At 36.6% G+C, this 14,593-nt stretch overlaps 1 protein-coding gene and 3 non-coding genes across 7 annotated transcripts; all 4 read left to right on the forward strand.

Moving 5' to 3' along the window:
• The first annotated feature begins 9,379 nt into the window (after window positions 1-9,379).
• Window positions 9,380-13,758, forward strand: LOC105037979 (large ribosomal subunit protein eL28y). Of its 4 annotated transcripts, none has more exons than XM_010913629.4 (4): window positions 9,380-9,507; window positions 10,073-10,225; window positions 10,381-10,544; window positions 13,304-13,758. In XM_010913629.4, the coding sequence occupies exons 2-4, from the start codon at window positions 10,078-10,080 to the stop codon at window positions 13,436-13,438; spliced, it is 447 nt and encodes a 148-aa protein (XP_010911931.1). In that variant the 5' UTR covers window positions 9,380-9,507; window positions 10,073-10,077; the 3' UTR covers window positions 13,439-13,758. The 4 variants fall into 4 exon arrangements, with proteins under 4 accessions (XP_010911931.1, XP_010911940.1, XP_010911955.1 ...); XM_010913638.4 differs by having other exon boundaries at window positions 9,395-9,507; window positions 10,070-10,225; XM_010913653.3 differs by having other exon boundaries at window positions 9,413-9,544; window positions 10,070-10,225.
• On the forward strand, window positions 11,660-11,752 carry LOC114913039 (small nucleolar RNA R24). The gene has a single exon (XR_003799064.1). It is a non-coding gene; the product is annotated as a small nucleolar RNA R24 (small nucleolar RNA).
• LOC114913040 (small nucleolar RNA R24) lies at window positions 12,302-12,394 on the forward strand. Its single transcript, XR_003799066.1, has one exon. It is a non-coding gene; the product is annotated as a small nucleolar RNA R24 (small nucleolar RNA).
• LOC114913043 (small nucleolar RNA R24) lies at window positions 12,687-12,772 on the forward strand. Its single transcript, XR_003799072.1, has one exon. It is a non-coding gene; the product is annotated as a small nucleolar RNA R24 (small nucleolar RNA).
• Window positions 13,759-14,593: the final 835 nt, after the last annotated feature.

Below are 14,593 nucleotides of genomic sequence, written 5' to 3' on the forward strand. Positions count from 1 at the left end.
ACACTCTCTGGGGCACCATCAAGTTCGGCTGAAGGGGATGCCGTCACAAGAATGCCACTCCTAGAGTGACCCCGACTAGATCGAGATCTCCTCAAATCTGTCATACCGACCGTCGATCTGAAAACACATCGAAAGAATAAGGCCGAGTAGATCACCAACCATGGATTTGAACAACTCATGCATGTAAGTATTTCTTTCTTTCTTTTTATTTTTAACAACCTGATATAGGTCATTTTGTTTTTCTCTTTTCCTTTTCTGAAATATGTAAACCCGATGTGGGTTCTTATCTTTGTAACTTCTTTAAATATCAATGCAAAAGATATTTTCTCAAGTGTATTTGAGTCATATAGTCTAGCAAATCTCATCACTTGCCAAGATGAAATAATCATACGTATCTTTATAACTCAACAGAACCAAAAATTGATAACTAATTTAACAGAATTGAAGATCGATAACTTTAAATTCACCCACCGTCAATTAATTAAAAACAGACGGGATGTACTTTTATTTACATGATCGCGGACGAATCAAGCCTTAAAATTCGATCCAAAAATCGAAGTTTTCAAGAGAATCCAAAGATAATCTCACTTTAGATATCAATGTAACCTCATATCAATAAGAAATCGATATAAAACCCCTCTGATTTTGTATCCGACATAAGTCGTCAATCGATGGGGGAGTAAAGTCCTATGGAATTCTTTCGCACTGAGATTCAAAGGAACATATATGCCTTTTGGGTCCTTATCAGATTGAAATCTGAATTGACGTATCGTATCCTACGGGGTTTTATTAGATTGAAATCTGGATTAAGATATCGTGCCCTATGGGCATTTACCAAACTGAAATTTGAATTAAGATATCATGCCTTACGGGGCTTTATCGGACTGAAATCTGGATTGACGTATTATGCCCTATGAGGTTTTATCAAATTGAAATTCGGATTAAGATATCATGCCCTATGAAGCTTTATCGGATTAAAATCCAAATTAAGATATCATATTCTATTAGACTTTACTGGACTGAATCCGGATTAAGATATCATACCTACAGGACTTTATCGGATTAAAATTCAGATTAAAATATCATACCCTATGAGGCTTTATCGAATTGAAATTTGGATTAAGATATCGAGCCCTATGGAGTTTTACTGGACTAGAATCCAGATCAAGATATCATGCCCTATAAGGCTTTATTGAGCTGAAATTCGGATCAAAATATCATACCCTATGGGGCTTTACTAGTTTAAGAATCGAATCTCGATACATGGGAGGACATGATGTACAAGAAAGAGCTCGTTAGAGCATTTTTATTGATAATATTTTTTAAAATTTTTAGAATTTCAAGTACAAAAAATAACAAACTCATCTAAATTTTCAATTCTATAAGCCTCTGGGTGAATTACATCAGTGACTTGATAGGGTCCTTCCCAATTGGGAGCTAATTTATCTTGCTTAGTAGGCTTTGAAACTTCAGCTCATCTCAAGACGATCCTCTACTTATAGATCGCCATTCTGATATGGACTTGTTCTCTCACTTCATCGAAAAGATCCATATTGATCCTCAATCGGTCAGAGTTGGTTGCCTCATGAAAATTTTTGACTCTGTCAAACAATAAGCCAATCTCCATTGGGATCATAACTTCAATCCCATAGGTGAGCCTGAAAGGAGTTTGTCCTATCAAAATCTGAAATGTGATTCGGTATGCCCATAATACAATCTGTAGCTCTTCAGCCTACAAACTTTTAGTATCAGTGAGCCTTGTCTTCAAACCATAAAGGATAGTTTTATTGGTTATTTCAGCCTCACTATTCGACTGTGGATGCCTAACAGAAGTGAGTCGGTGATCAATATGAAACTTGGAGCAGAATTTTTTAAATTTAGGATTGTCAAACTACCGATTATTATCAGTGATGATGATCCGAGATAAACCAAACTGACAGATTATAGATTTTCAGACAAAATCTTGCATCTTTTTCTCTGTGATTTGGGCTAATGGTTTTGCTTTTATTCATTTTATGAAATAATCAATAGCCACAATCAGAAATTTTTTTGACCTGCCGCCACTAGAAAGGGCCCCAATATATCCATCCTCCAAATTGTAAAAAGCTAAGGGACGGTAATAGAGATAAGTTCAGCAGTAGATTGATGTTGGATATTAACGTACCTTTGGTATTGGTCGCATTTATGATAAGATCAGCTGCATCTTTTTGAATAGTTGGCTAATAGTAGTCTTATCGGATTACTTTATAAGCAAATAACTTGCCCTCCAGATGATTTCTATATATACATTCATGCACTTCTCAAAGTGCGTAGTCAACTTCATATAGTATTAAGTATTAAAGTAGAAGAAGAGAATAAGACTTTTTATATAAATGACCTTCTTGGAGAACATACCATGGAGTTTGTATTTTAATGCTTCTGGCTTTGGTCGAGTCATCGGGCAAGATATCCTTAGATATGTAATCCATGAGGGGATCAATCGAACTCAGCTCATGATCGACCTGAAATATGGATAGTACTTCAACACTAGGCCTGTCCAACTATTCAATCAATACTTTTTGATTTAGTTCGAAAAAATTAGAAGTGATGAGATGCGATAGGGCATCAGTCCATATATTTTTCAATCTAAAAATTTAGAGTACTTCAAGCTCCTCAAAATTTTTGGATAGCTTTCTAACATTCTGTAGATAATGGACCATCGTGGAATCTTTGGCTTCAAATTGATCTCGAACTTGGCCGACTATAAGCTATGAGTCTGTGAAAATCTTTAATTTTCTGACCCCGAGCTCTTTTGCCATCTTGAGATTCATCATTAGGGCTTCATATTCGGCATCATTATTAGAAGTGTTAAAATTGAACCTCAGGGCTTGCTCAGTTATGAACCCTTCAGGACTAGGTAGAATCAATCCGATGCCATTTCTTTGAAAATTTGAAGCTCCATTTACGTAAAGAATCTAAAATGAATCATCACTTTTAGGGCCTGCCAGGATCGACCCATCATCTGGGATAGTATATTCCACGATGAAATCAACTAATACTTGACCTTTAACTGCAGTTCGAGGTTGGTATTGGATGTCAAATTCATTGAGTTCAACGACTCATATAGTAATCCGACCTAAGGTATCAATTCTTTATAAATTTGATTTGAGTGGCTGATCTATCAATACTGCCACAGTATGAGCTTAGAAATAAGGTCTAAGTCTCTAGACTGCCACGATCAAAATATATATTATTTTTTTAATTTTTTTATATCGGGTCTTTGCGTCCCGTAATATTTTGCTGGTGTAGTAGATAGGTCTCTGAATTTTTTTTTCTTTTCTTTTCGGATAAGAACCGAGTTGATTGCAAAAAGTGAGATAGAGATATACATGCACAATTCTTCACCTTCGACCGACTTAGAAAGAAGAAGTGGAGAATCAAGATACTTCTTCAGATCTTCAAAAGTAGTCTGACATTCTTCTGTTCAGCTAAAATTTTTGATATTTATCAATACTTTAAAAAATAGAAGACATCTTTCTGCTGATCTAGAAATAAATTGATTGAGGATTGTCACTCGCCTGGTGAGTTGTTGGATTTCTTTAATAAAAGCCAGATATTTCATTTTCAATAAAGCTTTAATCTTTTCAAGGTTAGTTTCTATTTTTCTTTGATTAATGAGAAAGTCAAGAAACTTATCTGAACCAACTCCAAAAGAATATTTGTTGGGATTGAGTTTCATCTAGTGCCTTCTAAGTTCTCCAAATATTTTCTTCAAATCAGTAATATGCCGATCCTTCTCGGTACTCTTTACTATCATATCGTTAATATAGACCTCCATATTTCAACTAATTTATTGCTTGAAAATTTTGTTGACGAGGTGTTGGAATATAGCATCTATATTTTTAAGACCAAAAGGCATCATTCTGTAATAATACAAATCTCTTTCGATGATGAAGATAGTATTTTCTTCATCTTCTGGAGCCATTTAGATTTGATTATAGCCAGAGAAAATATTCATAAAGCTGAAGAGTTTGTGACCAAAGGTAGTATTTACAAGCTGATCAATTTTCAAAAAAAAAAACTATCTTTCAGACAAGCTTTATTGAGATCTTTGTAATCAATGCAGATTTTTTATTTGTCGTTGATTTTTTTGACCATAACAACATTGGCTATCCACTTCGAGTAATGAGCTTTCCTGATGAATCTAGCTTTTAAAAGCTTATCAACTTCTTCATCAATGGCTTTTTGCCTTTTCGAGATGAAACTTCTTTTTTTCTGCGAAACCAGCTTGAGGTTTGGATCCATATATAGTTTATGAATAATCATCTCGACTGGGATGCCAGGCATATCAGAAGCCGATCAAGCAAAGACATCAGTATTTGTTTGCAAAAACTTAATCAATCTCTCTCTTAAGTCAGGTTTAAGATTCACACTGATCTGGATCATTTTTTTCGGATCATCTCTCAAAAGAATGGCTTCAAGCTTTTTCGTCGATTCACCTCAAATTTTTCCAACCTCATCCCATGTATCTGGTACATCTACTGGCATGATTTTCGTCTTCTGGTTCATTTTAGCAAAAATCATAAAATATTGCCGAACTGCCGTCTAGTCACCACATATTTCACCAACTTCTTTCTTAGTCAGAAAATGTATCAACAGATGGTAAGTAGAGATAATGGCCTTGAGGGCATTAAGACCAGATCGATCAAGGATGACATTATAAGTAGAGGAGACTCTAACTATCAAAAAAATGAGCTGTACTGTTGACTGCTTTGGTTCCTGTCCTGCCACAACTGATAGAGTAATTTCTTCTTCAGCTATCCCCAGATTTTTTGAGAACCTGACGAGGGGAGTACCGATCTGTCTAAGCTATCCGATCAGATTTATTTTTGAAAAAGCATCATAGAACAATACATCGATAGAACTTTTATTATCAACAAGAACTCTTTTTATATCATATTTTGCTATCGTCATAGAGATGATGATAGCATTTTTATGAGGGGTTTGGATCTTCTTTACATCATTTTTAGAAAAAAATGATATCTTCAGTTCTCTGCCTCTTGGGGGTAGGGCTGGAACTTGGCTCGAGCTGGACCGACTTCGGATCGGGCTTTGGGCTCAGTCTGAAATAGTTCAAACTAGATTTAGGCCTAAATATAGGGCCTATTCATATTTCGGGTCGGGCTTGGGCATACCTTTGGCCCGACCCGAATCCAAGCCCAAATTGTAGCTTGAAAGTAGCCCGATAGCCCAAGCTCGATTTTAAATTGGTTAGTCTGGGCTGTAAAATCCCTCTTCCCTCTCTTCATCCACCTGATTGCCTCTTCCTCCATCGCCCATCTGCTTGAGCCCTCATCCATTCATCACCGCCATCATCCGTCCACTGATGCTTTCATCTATCTATCTTTCGATCTTCTCCGATCCCACCTTCATCCATCCACCACCACTCATTAAGGTCGGGGAGCCCCTCGCCGTTTCATCCTTCGCTTCCGACACCATGCATCATCCACCACCCACAGATCATTTGTACCAGCAACTTTTTCTTCCACAGCACCATCGGATCCAACCTCATCGACTGTGGTGCCATTGTCATGGCCACCGATGTCGAACCAGATGACACCGAACGATGGATCTGAGATGAGATTCCCCTTCATAGGGAGTTAGAGGAAGAGCTCCTCCTGGGAGAAGCCCTCCACTCCCTAGAGCGCCTGTAGCTGAGGTTGCTGGGAACCACTTGGTCGAAGTAGACAAGCTCATTGTACATCGTGTAGCAGGGGCCATGGAGCTAAACCTCAAGGAGTCCAGACTCTCGATCGAGGTTGAACGACTTGCTCGTCTTTGAGAGGATCTTGACTTGGAGGTTGTGCTCCCACAGGAGCTCGTGGATCGAACCACCGTCGTCGATGACCGCCGTGAGGGGCAGACAAAGTGAAAGAGAGAGAGAGATAGAGGAAGGAGAGAGAAGCAGAGGGAAAGGGAGGAGATCAAGTCGGGTCTCGGGCTCGGGCTCGAGTTTGGACCAGCCCGATTGGGTTCGAGCTGGGCTCGGGCTTGGGCTCAGGTCGGGCTTAGGCCATGAGTTTGAAAAAATTTTAGGGCCTAAGCCCGGCCCAAAGCCCGAAAATATATTTCGAGCTGGGCTCGGGTAGGGGTGTGGCCCGGCCCAGCCCGACCCATTTCCAATCCTATTTGGGGGATGGGTCATCAGTGCCAGGCAAGACATTGGATATCATATTGATAACACCAGCAGTTAGTCGGTTGTGATCATCAGAAGTTTCTTTTATTGGAAGTCTATATTCTCTGGATTGACCAGTCGAACATATTTACCAAGGTAACCCTAACGTACCATGATTTCTATCTCATCTCGTAGCTGTCTGCATTTCTTGATATCGTGGCCATGATCTCTGTGGAAGTGGCAATACTTTCATTTGTTTCTTTTCGCTGGTGGGGCCCTCAAAAGACTAGCCTTCAGAGATATCTTTCCCCTTCAAGCTCCATCAGGATCTGAGCTCGAAGAGTAGACAGAGGGGCATATGAATTAAAATGCCTAGGTGGACTTCTTGACCTCAATTTTTTTCGGGATCCATTTGAACTTTCAGTCTGCTCATCATTCTCCCTTGGCCGTTTTTTTTCATTCTTATCCTTCTTTGTCTGCCTTAAGATAGCTTCTTACTCTTCGGCCTGGGTATACTTGCGCACTCGGTCAAGCATCGCATCATAGATGTCTGAAAAGTTCTTATTTAGAGAAAAAATTAGATGATTGCTTCGAGGTCTCCTTTTCAAAGCAGACATAGCGACTGATTTATTAAAATTTTTCATCTCTAGGGTGGCCACATTGAAACGAGCCACGTACTTCCAAAGATCTTCTCCTTCCCACTGTTGAACAGAGAAGAGACTATCCACATGTCTTAAATGAGATCTGTTAGTGCCGAAATAGGTGGCAAATAATCTCTCAAGTTGCTCAAAAGAAGAGATGGACCCCTGTGAGAGTCCAGAAAATCAAACCCTCACTGCCTTCTTTAGGATTGCAAGAAAAGTAATATATAATAGGACATCAGAAGCTCCTTGTAAAGCCATGAGGGTCCTGTAGCCCTCGATATAATCTATTGGATCAGTAGAACCATCAAAAGATTTGATGGTAGGCATCTTGAACCGATTCGAAATAGGTTCACTCAAGATTTTATAAGAGAAAGGAGTTCAAAAATTGAAACTATCTTTATCCTGAGATCGACCCCCTACTTGGAGATCCATCATATGCCTTTCAAGATCTAGGATCCTGTACTCCAAGTCGCCTCCTTTTTGAACTCTCAGAGTACTTGGGGCAAATTCGCTGTCAGCCTCATCAATGTGATATTCATCTTGATGGATCGATTAAGGGCTATGCTGAGACAAAGCATTTAGAGGAGCTTCTTTCGATAATTGCTTCTCCCTCTTTTGAAGCTGTTGAACAGTTGTCGTCAAAGCTTGAATTTGCTGAACAAGAAAGTTAAATTGCTGAGGGTCAACAGCAATTGGCTACTGTGGTGGCACCTCCGATACTCCTTCTTCTGGAGTGGAGGGAGAAGGATGCTGAGCTCTTGCCTTAACCATCTTTCTCACAAAAAAAATCGAAGTCCTTCTTCTAGCGCCAATCTGTTGCTTCAGGACTCGAAATTTGAAGTAAAGTGAATCGACTTGAGCGAGATTGGGCTGGAGCAATCTTTGCGATCTGACGAAAATTCTTTCAATCTGTAAAATCAATCAAAAAATTAGATAGAGATCCTCCGGTTCTTGACTCTCCGATACTTAAGTCAATTTGAGTCTTGAGAATAGAGGTAAAAAAGAGTGGAAGAGTAAGAGAAATTGAATGAAACTGGAGGAGAACTTAGTAGGAGCCAAAAATCTGGCTTGATTTTCTACTGACAGAGTTTTTCCTAATTTTCATAAGTTAGACTTACTGATTTTCTTACTCTCTATTTATAGAGGGAATGATGAAGCCGTTCCGGAGTTTGTTAGGCCATTAGAAGAGTTTGTTAGGCGATTAGAGAGCCACCTATAAGTGAACTGGTGCATAGCTGTGCATACAAGTTGGACGTGAGATCGTAGCCAGCTGTGGCCTGATTGAGGAAACCACTATAGGCATTTGTAGAATAGCTAAGTCCGTTCTAATAATAGCTCACCTCAATAGAAGGTCGGGGTGGAATAAGGATGCCATAATATTTCAGTATAGAGAAGATCAGGGTTTAGGTCGACATATACCCGATCTGAATATTTCGATCAGAAGAGACGTCATCCGGAGAGTATAAGGATGTCTTTTATATAGATTGGTAAAATACCGATCTGAATCCGATTTACAGGTAAGTTGGTATGCTGGAATTTGGCACTTTAAGATTGATATTCTTTTGATTTTGTATGATGATGTCACATGTCTCGAGAATGATTTAATGTACCAACAATAGTCAAATAAATTTTTTGTACGAAAGTCATAAAAGGGATTTCAAATACTCATTTTTTTTATTAAAAGTGCAAAAGCTCTCCAGGTCTATAATGCTCTTGAGGCACAAGTATCATACAACTTAATTTTACATTATTTTCTACTTGCCCTAGATATGTAATGGCTAACGGTCTGTGATTTATTGATTTCTTCCCTACTTAAATAAATAGAATTGTAATGAATTGAGAGCTTGTTTGGTTGCTTATAAGCTGGCATTTGAAGTTAATTTTAAATATTGATCAATTAAAATAGAATTGAATTTAACTTTGTATTAGTTTCAAAAAAAATTTAAAATATGACTGATGCAGGAAAAGCTGAGGGGTAGGCTCTTGCTCAATTATAGAATTAATATTGGATCAAATATAGATTAGATATCAATATATCTATATCTATATTTATTTTATTTATTATATATATATATATATATATATATATATATATATATATATATATATATATATATATATATATATATATATGTGCGTGCGTGCATGAATATAAATATTACTCGAATGTAAAAATTTATGTCTCTATTTATTTTAAATAAATATAGATATAAATTAGATATCAAAAATAAAGATATAAATATAATTATAAATTAGATAATTAAATTTTATAATCATAGAATCAAAAAAAATTACTACATGATAGATAAATAAATCAACAACATAAGTATTATATAAAATTAAATAAAATTATAAATATGATCGAATATTGGAAAGGTTGGATGGTTATCCATCCATGGTCATGTTTCTTTAACGGATACGCATGCGGATGTGAATATCGGTCCGTTGCTGGAATTTCCATCCAACCACACGCCCTGAGCGTTTCGGTGCGGCTTTGTTTCCAACAGGGTGTCGGTCCGGCCCGACCGGCTTGAAGCCTTCTCGAGGGCATTTCGGTCATTCTACTCGAAGAATCGATTGGGCCATTAGGGTTTTGTGGTCGCTATAAAACGAATTCTAGTCTGCGGCCGCTCTCTCCCGGCACCAATCCTTTCGAGGCCAAAGAGGGAGTGGATTGGGATTCCCTTCCCCGCCGCCTCTTCCTCTCTGGTAAGAGGAACCCAACTTCCTCCTTCACGTCTTCAAGGTTTCGATCTCTCTCCATTTTTGTAAATCTTTTTTGGTTTATTTAATTTGCCGCTCAGGTTTTCTCTTCCGAGTGATCCAAGGTTTAGGGTTCTGATAAACAGTAGATCTTTCATTAGTTATGTCCAATGATTCTAAGATCTGAAGGTCTTTTCCGAAGTATTTATTTGGTTGACTTTGATCCGTTTGTATGGTACCGTAGATCTCTTTAGCGGATCAATATTTCTTAAAACTATGGCCTTTTGATCTTAGTTGCATTTTTATTGCTTTTAATGTGATTTATGTGTTAGTTTCCGTTGTAGGTTTTGATCTTTTGGATTGGTTGTGCCCCACCAAAAAATTTACCTATCTGATCTTCTTCTTTATCTTTTTCTAAACTACATCTTTGAGACCATTCTTTAAGGAGAGATTTGTATGATCACTTATTCCAAGTTTTTTGTTTTTATGGGCTAGAGTAGCTTGAGCTACACCTGTTCATCCTTCTATCTTTTTCTTTGTTTAATTTGATCGTTGGTTGTAATTCTAGCAGTCGAAATGGCTACTGTTCCCGGACCACTTATCTGGGAGATTGTGAAGAGAAACAATGCTTTTCTTGTTAAGCAGTTTGGTAATGGCAATGCCATGGTGCAGTTTAGCAAAGAGCCGAACAATCTCTACAATGTGAATTCCTACAAGCACTCCGGTTAGAAGTTCAGATTTTGATCTGGTTCTTTAAGTTATCCATTTTTTTTTTTAAAGTCTTTGGTTCCCCGGGAAGGGGGAGGGGGTGGTGTTGGCAAGGGTGTTATGTTTATGTATGTGATGTTTATAACTGTTGTGCAACCTGAAAAATTATAGGGTTGGCGAACAAGAAGACTGTGGCCATTCAGCCAGGAGGGAAGGACCTCTCTGTGGTTCTTGCAACCAGTAAGACAAAGAAGCAGAACAAACCTGGTAATCTGTACAACAGGTCGGTTATGAAGAAAGAGTTCCGGAAGATGGCAAAGGCAGTCAAGAACCAGGTACTATTTGTAGCATAGTTTTATGCTGCATCATTGTCTTGCCATTTAGTGTCTTGTATTTTTTTTTTGGCATGAAATGCTTTTATGCAGCCTATGTCTTGCAGTTATTTTGTTGTCCATATTTTGTTGTTTTTCAAATGTCACTATCTAGAAGGATTGAATGCTTATATCAGTTAAGATAAATTTAAATTGTTAGCTTTTCAAAAAGTCCAGCTTCTTTACCATTTTTTACAATGAAGATGATTTGGCTCTAGATGATACCTTTGTTGTTAATCAGGTTTGCTAAACTAGCAAGTGAACCTTTTTTTTTTTTTTTTTGTCAGAAAGGAATTAGGGGAAACGAGAAAGCAATGTTGAGATGTTAAGTGTTTATAATGCCCTTTGTTTGCATGTGTTAGACTTTTTAAGGGATTGTGCTCGGTAAATAAGTTGGAAATCTCCAACTTAAATTCTAGGTCATTAGTTTTCAATGCTGGCTGACACAAGATGTTGCTCTTCAAGCCCCAAACTTAGCAGCCAACATAAATTGGGATCTTGGAACAAAACTTATATGAAGCTTCTTTATATCAATGTTTTGATCAATTTTGATTTTTTTTTAATAAGTTTTAAGTTTTGGGATATTATATTATTCCGCAACTTAAAGACCTGCATGTCACTAAAGTATTTTCAGCATCTATTGCAATATTTCTTTCTTACCCCATAACTTGGATCTCAGGTCTCTGGTAGAACATTTCAAACAGATTTTATCACTTATGATTGGTTGATGGTATACAGTTTATATTGCTGGTTTTTGGTGAACATTTCAGTTGGGAGTGGTAAAAAGTTTTTATCAAAAAATGTTTCATATTAATGATATTTTTGTAATTTGAATGTGACATGACTATTGTCAGTGTCAATTTATATCATACTTATTTAAATTCTGACCACTTTGTTTGAATTAACAAATCTTTATGGCAGTAGGATTTGGAATACTTGTTTTCTTGCTTTTTTTAAAATTGCTCTTTCCTATTAGCTGTATGGACCTTTTGAGTTTTCTGGAATCAATATTAGTTTGTCCAAATGCAAATATGTAGTTACAAATTTTCTTAATGCTTTTAGTTTGATGTTCAGCAACCACTGCTATGATGAGCTGCTAACATATAAGAAGATCCATTCATCTGATTGGGTCTTTAATGAAATATACTTGTTACGCTTGGCTTCTGAGCTGCTACTTCTCCTCCTTCCTCATCTCTCTCTCTGTCCCCCCCCCCCCAACCCACCCTCTTTCTCTTAATCCCATTTTTATGAGTGATAGTGGAAAATGACTTCATGCTTCTTTATCGCTTCCAGGCAATCAAGTGTTCTTCTAGATGATAGTCATCCATTTTCTTTTAGATGGTAGGGTTTGGACTTCTTGTTTTCTTATTTTTCTTGCAATTTGAATGGTGGCATGGCTATTTCCAGTGTTAATTTGGCAATTTCTAGGTTTTATTTGCATAAACCATATGTCCTTGTGTAAATCTGATGATCACAAAGTCAATATAGGTGTTGTCACATTCCAATCGTACTTGTGTTAATTCTATCCAACTGCTTGGTTTGAATTAGCAAATCTTTGTAGCAGTAGGATTTGGACTCCTTGTTTTCTTGCTTTATTGTTATTGCTCTTTCCTATTGGCTGTATGGACCCAATGAGTTTTCCGGAATCAATATTAGTATGTTCAAATGCAAATATATAATCACCAATTATCTTAGTGCTTTTAGTTTGATAGCCAGCAAACACCGCTATGATGAGCTGCTAACATGTAAGAGGATCCGTTCAACTGATTGGGTCTTCAATGAAATATACTTGTTACGCTTGGCTTCTGAGCTGCTGCTCTTTTTTTTGGTCTTCTAATCCCATTTTTCTGAGTGATAGCAGAAAGTGAGTTCAGGGTTCTTCATCCCTACTAGGCAATGAGGTCTTCTTCTAGAGGGGCAGTCATCAATTTCCTTTTAGCTAGTAGGGTTTCGGCTTTTTGTTTTCTTATTTATTTTTTTTAATGATTTCTTCCTATTTACTTTGTGGACCAGTTGAGTTTTCTGGAAGCAATATTAGTATATTTCAATTGAAGATATATAATTACTGATTTTCTTTTTAAAAAATAAAAGGTCCAGTGCTGAGAAAACATTGTAATGATGCTCTTCTAACGTGTAAGAAGATCTTTTCAACTTGAATAAAATATACTTGTTATGCTTGGCTTCTAAGTTGGCTTGGATCCTCTAATCCTATTGCTATCACGGGTCATGGTGGAAAATGAGTATTTGGTCCTTCCTATCCCTAGTATGCAATCAGCTCTGTTTCTAGGGGTGTAGTAATCCATTTCCTTTTAGTTACTGCATTTCAACGAATTTGACCTAACAAAATTTATTTTTTTAATATTTAATTTCTATTTTTGAACATTCTAATGCATTCAACATATTTATAAACAGTTGTCTGATGTTTATTGACTTTTGTGTTACAATCATTATGGCAAAGATTAGTAAAGTCAAAATAAGGATAGTTGCATATGTTTGTAACTCTTGGTTTCTAGTCTCTTTCGTTAGGTGTTTTTACCCTCAAATGCTAGTAACCACCTGCATCCTCCAGACTGTGATCGTTTTCCCCTTGATTTTATTTTCATGGAGCATTTGATCACTGATCATTTATTCCCCTTACAAGGATCTATTCTTTTCATTGCATTGTTATTCTGATTGTTAACACTTCAGGCTTATTAACATTTGTGTTTTATTCTTGTGCTTAGGTGACCGACAACTACTACAGGCCTGATTTGACCAAAGCAGCTCTTGCAAGGCTCAGTGCTGTACATCGCAGCCTCAAGGTTGCCAAGTCTGGAGTGAAGAAGAGGAACCGGCAGGCTGTTCAAGTAAAATACTAGGTTTCTGGATGGTGTTCCAGCTGGCCTGATTGGCTGTTCTTCAACTATTTCTTTTTCTTCAAAGTTTAGTTGAAGGCTTCTCAAGTAGAATCATGAAACTATTTCCCTCATTTTCTTTTTTTCCGTTTTACCTTTAAGTTTTCTGGGAGATTAGTTTAATTTGAGATGCTTTATTTGCTTTGGCCGGTTATGAGTTTGAAACAATGTGATGGTTTAGATGATTTTAAGCCCTTCACATTTTTATAGACATCCACCTAATTATTAGGTACATCTATTTAACATGAAGATATGGAGTGGAATGTTATGCTTTGCATTCACTATATCATATTGTCAAAGTGTCTCTGCCTTTTTCTCTGTGAAGGGTATGAGCAACTATTAAATTGAATATAGCACTTGGATTTCTAGCATATGCTTGGATACTTATTAGCCTTTTCTTATTCCCATTATGCAGCTTAGGTAGCTTTTCCTAATCCATATGGAGTTTTATTTCCTTCAGAAGAAATAGTTGAAAGAAACGAGCTAATGGGAATCTGCTTCGTTGGTTGGTATGCAGAGATTTCTATGACCTAAAGTTGGTACCCAAACAAAGAGCTCGAAAGTATTTTGTCAATATTCTTGGTGAATGTTTTTAACCAAGGCGCAAGAATTGGAGAGCAGGATATTCTTTGTGCACCACAGGAGGTGTAGAAAATCTAATGTGGAGTGTACCATTTTATCCGATTGATTTACATAGTCATCATTTTTTAATGCGTATTTAATGTCTGTAGTTTTATTTTTTCATTTAAAATTTTGGATGATAAAAATATTTTTGATTTTTGAAAAAATTATGATATTTTATATTCATATTATGATATTTTGTATTCAAAAAATCATAATTTTTGTTCATAGAATGTCATAATATAATGTATAGGATGTTATAATTTTTTTCAAAGAATAAAGATTTTTCATCATTCAAAATTTTCAAATGAAAAAATAAAATTATAAATATTTAATATGAGATAAAAATATTTTTTTTATATTATGATATTTTGAGTATATTTTGAAAATGTAGGAAGACATAATTTGACATTGTAGGTCATATTATCATTTTCTGCATGTAGAAAGTTATAACATGATATAGGATGTCATAATATGCATTTTGAATATATTATGATA

The sequence above is a fragment of the Elaeis guineensis genome, chromosome 2 (assembly GCF_000442705.2).
Source record: "Elaeis guineensis isolate ETL-2024a chromosome 2, EG11, whole genome shotgun sequence".
NCBI lineage: Eukaryota > Viridiplantae > Streptophyta > Magnoliopsida > Arecales > Arecaceae > Elaeis > Elaeis guineensis.